At 36.1% G+C, this 1067-nt stretch overlaps 1 protein-coding gene across 1 annotated transcript; it reads left to right on the plus strand.

Moving 5' to 3' along the window:
* Window positions 1-452: 452 nt before the first annotated feature.
* LOC113561689 lies at window positions 453-1067 on the plus strand. The gene has a single exon (XM_026968490.1). It carries the CDS (start codon window positions 453-455, stop codon window positions 1065-1067), a length of 615 nt encoding a protein of 204 aa, XP_026824291.1.

A 1067-nucleotide genomic window follows, 5' to 3' on the forward strand; every position in this document is an offset into this window, starting at 1 on the left:
CCTTTTATTACGAAATTGCTGTTAAACAAGGTGTAGAATCGGTGTCGTTGTATATGCGGAGGTAAGATACCACAGCTTCGGTAGCGAAGTAAAAATCGTAGTTGTTGTCTCGCTGTGCATATCTTTAACTTGGTTCTGATCCATAACTTAAACAGCATCATCATTTCATGTCCATAGAGTTGATAAATGTTCTCAAAACATCCGTCCATGTGATAGAAAAACACCATATCTAGGTCTTTGGTGTGAATATAATATAATAAAACTTTGAAGTCAGCCAGGGAAATAAATATGAAAACGAATATTTCGTCGCGGCGATAGAAAAGAAATGGAGACACATTACAGCCAGCACAAAGTTTAATATTGATCAGTTTTTATATGCCATCAATTTGATTTTAGATTCAACTTGTTTTGTGTTCGATGGACAATATTACCAACAGATATTTGGTAGCCCAATGAGCTCACCGCTTTCGCCGATTCTGGCTGATATGGTGCTTGATGACCTCGAGACTAGTTGCATCGGGAACTTGGGATTTGATGTGAGAATATTTCACAGATACGTTGATGACATATTTACCATCTTACCAACAAATAAGATTCAATATGGGCTTGACAAGTTCAATGCTTATCATCCTAGACTGAAATTCACATTAGAATTAGAATGTAACAACTGTCTTAATTTTCTCGATGTAACAGTTATTCTAGAGGACGATGTCCTTATCACCAATTGGTACAGGAAGCCGACTTTCTCGGGACGATACATAAACTTCTTTGGCAACAACCCATTACATCATAAAATCAATGTCATAACTAGTTTAATTGACAGAGCGATTTTGCTCTCTGATAAGAGATTTCATGACGCTAACATCGACTTGGTTAAATCTATCCTAATTAACAACAGCTATCCTCTTGACTCTATTGAAAGACACATAAAAATGAGACGAAAAAAGATTGTACATAGAAGAAATGACAATAACAATCCTGACGAGAGACTTTCGATTAACAATAACAATAACGAACATAACAAAGGTTTCATAGCTATACCTATGTTGACTGCCACCGTTCAATGA

Source organism: Ooceraea biroi, chromosome 3 (assembly GCF_003672135.1).
Source record: "Ooceraea biroi isolate clonal line C1 chromosome 3, Obir_v5.4, whole genome shotgun sequence".
Lineage (NCBI taxonomy): Eukaryota > Metazoa > Arthropoda > Insecta > Hymenoptera > Formicidae > Ooceraea > Ooceraea biroi.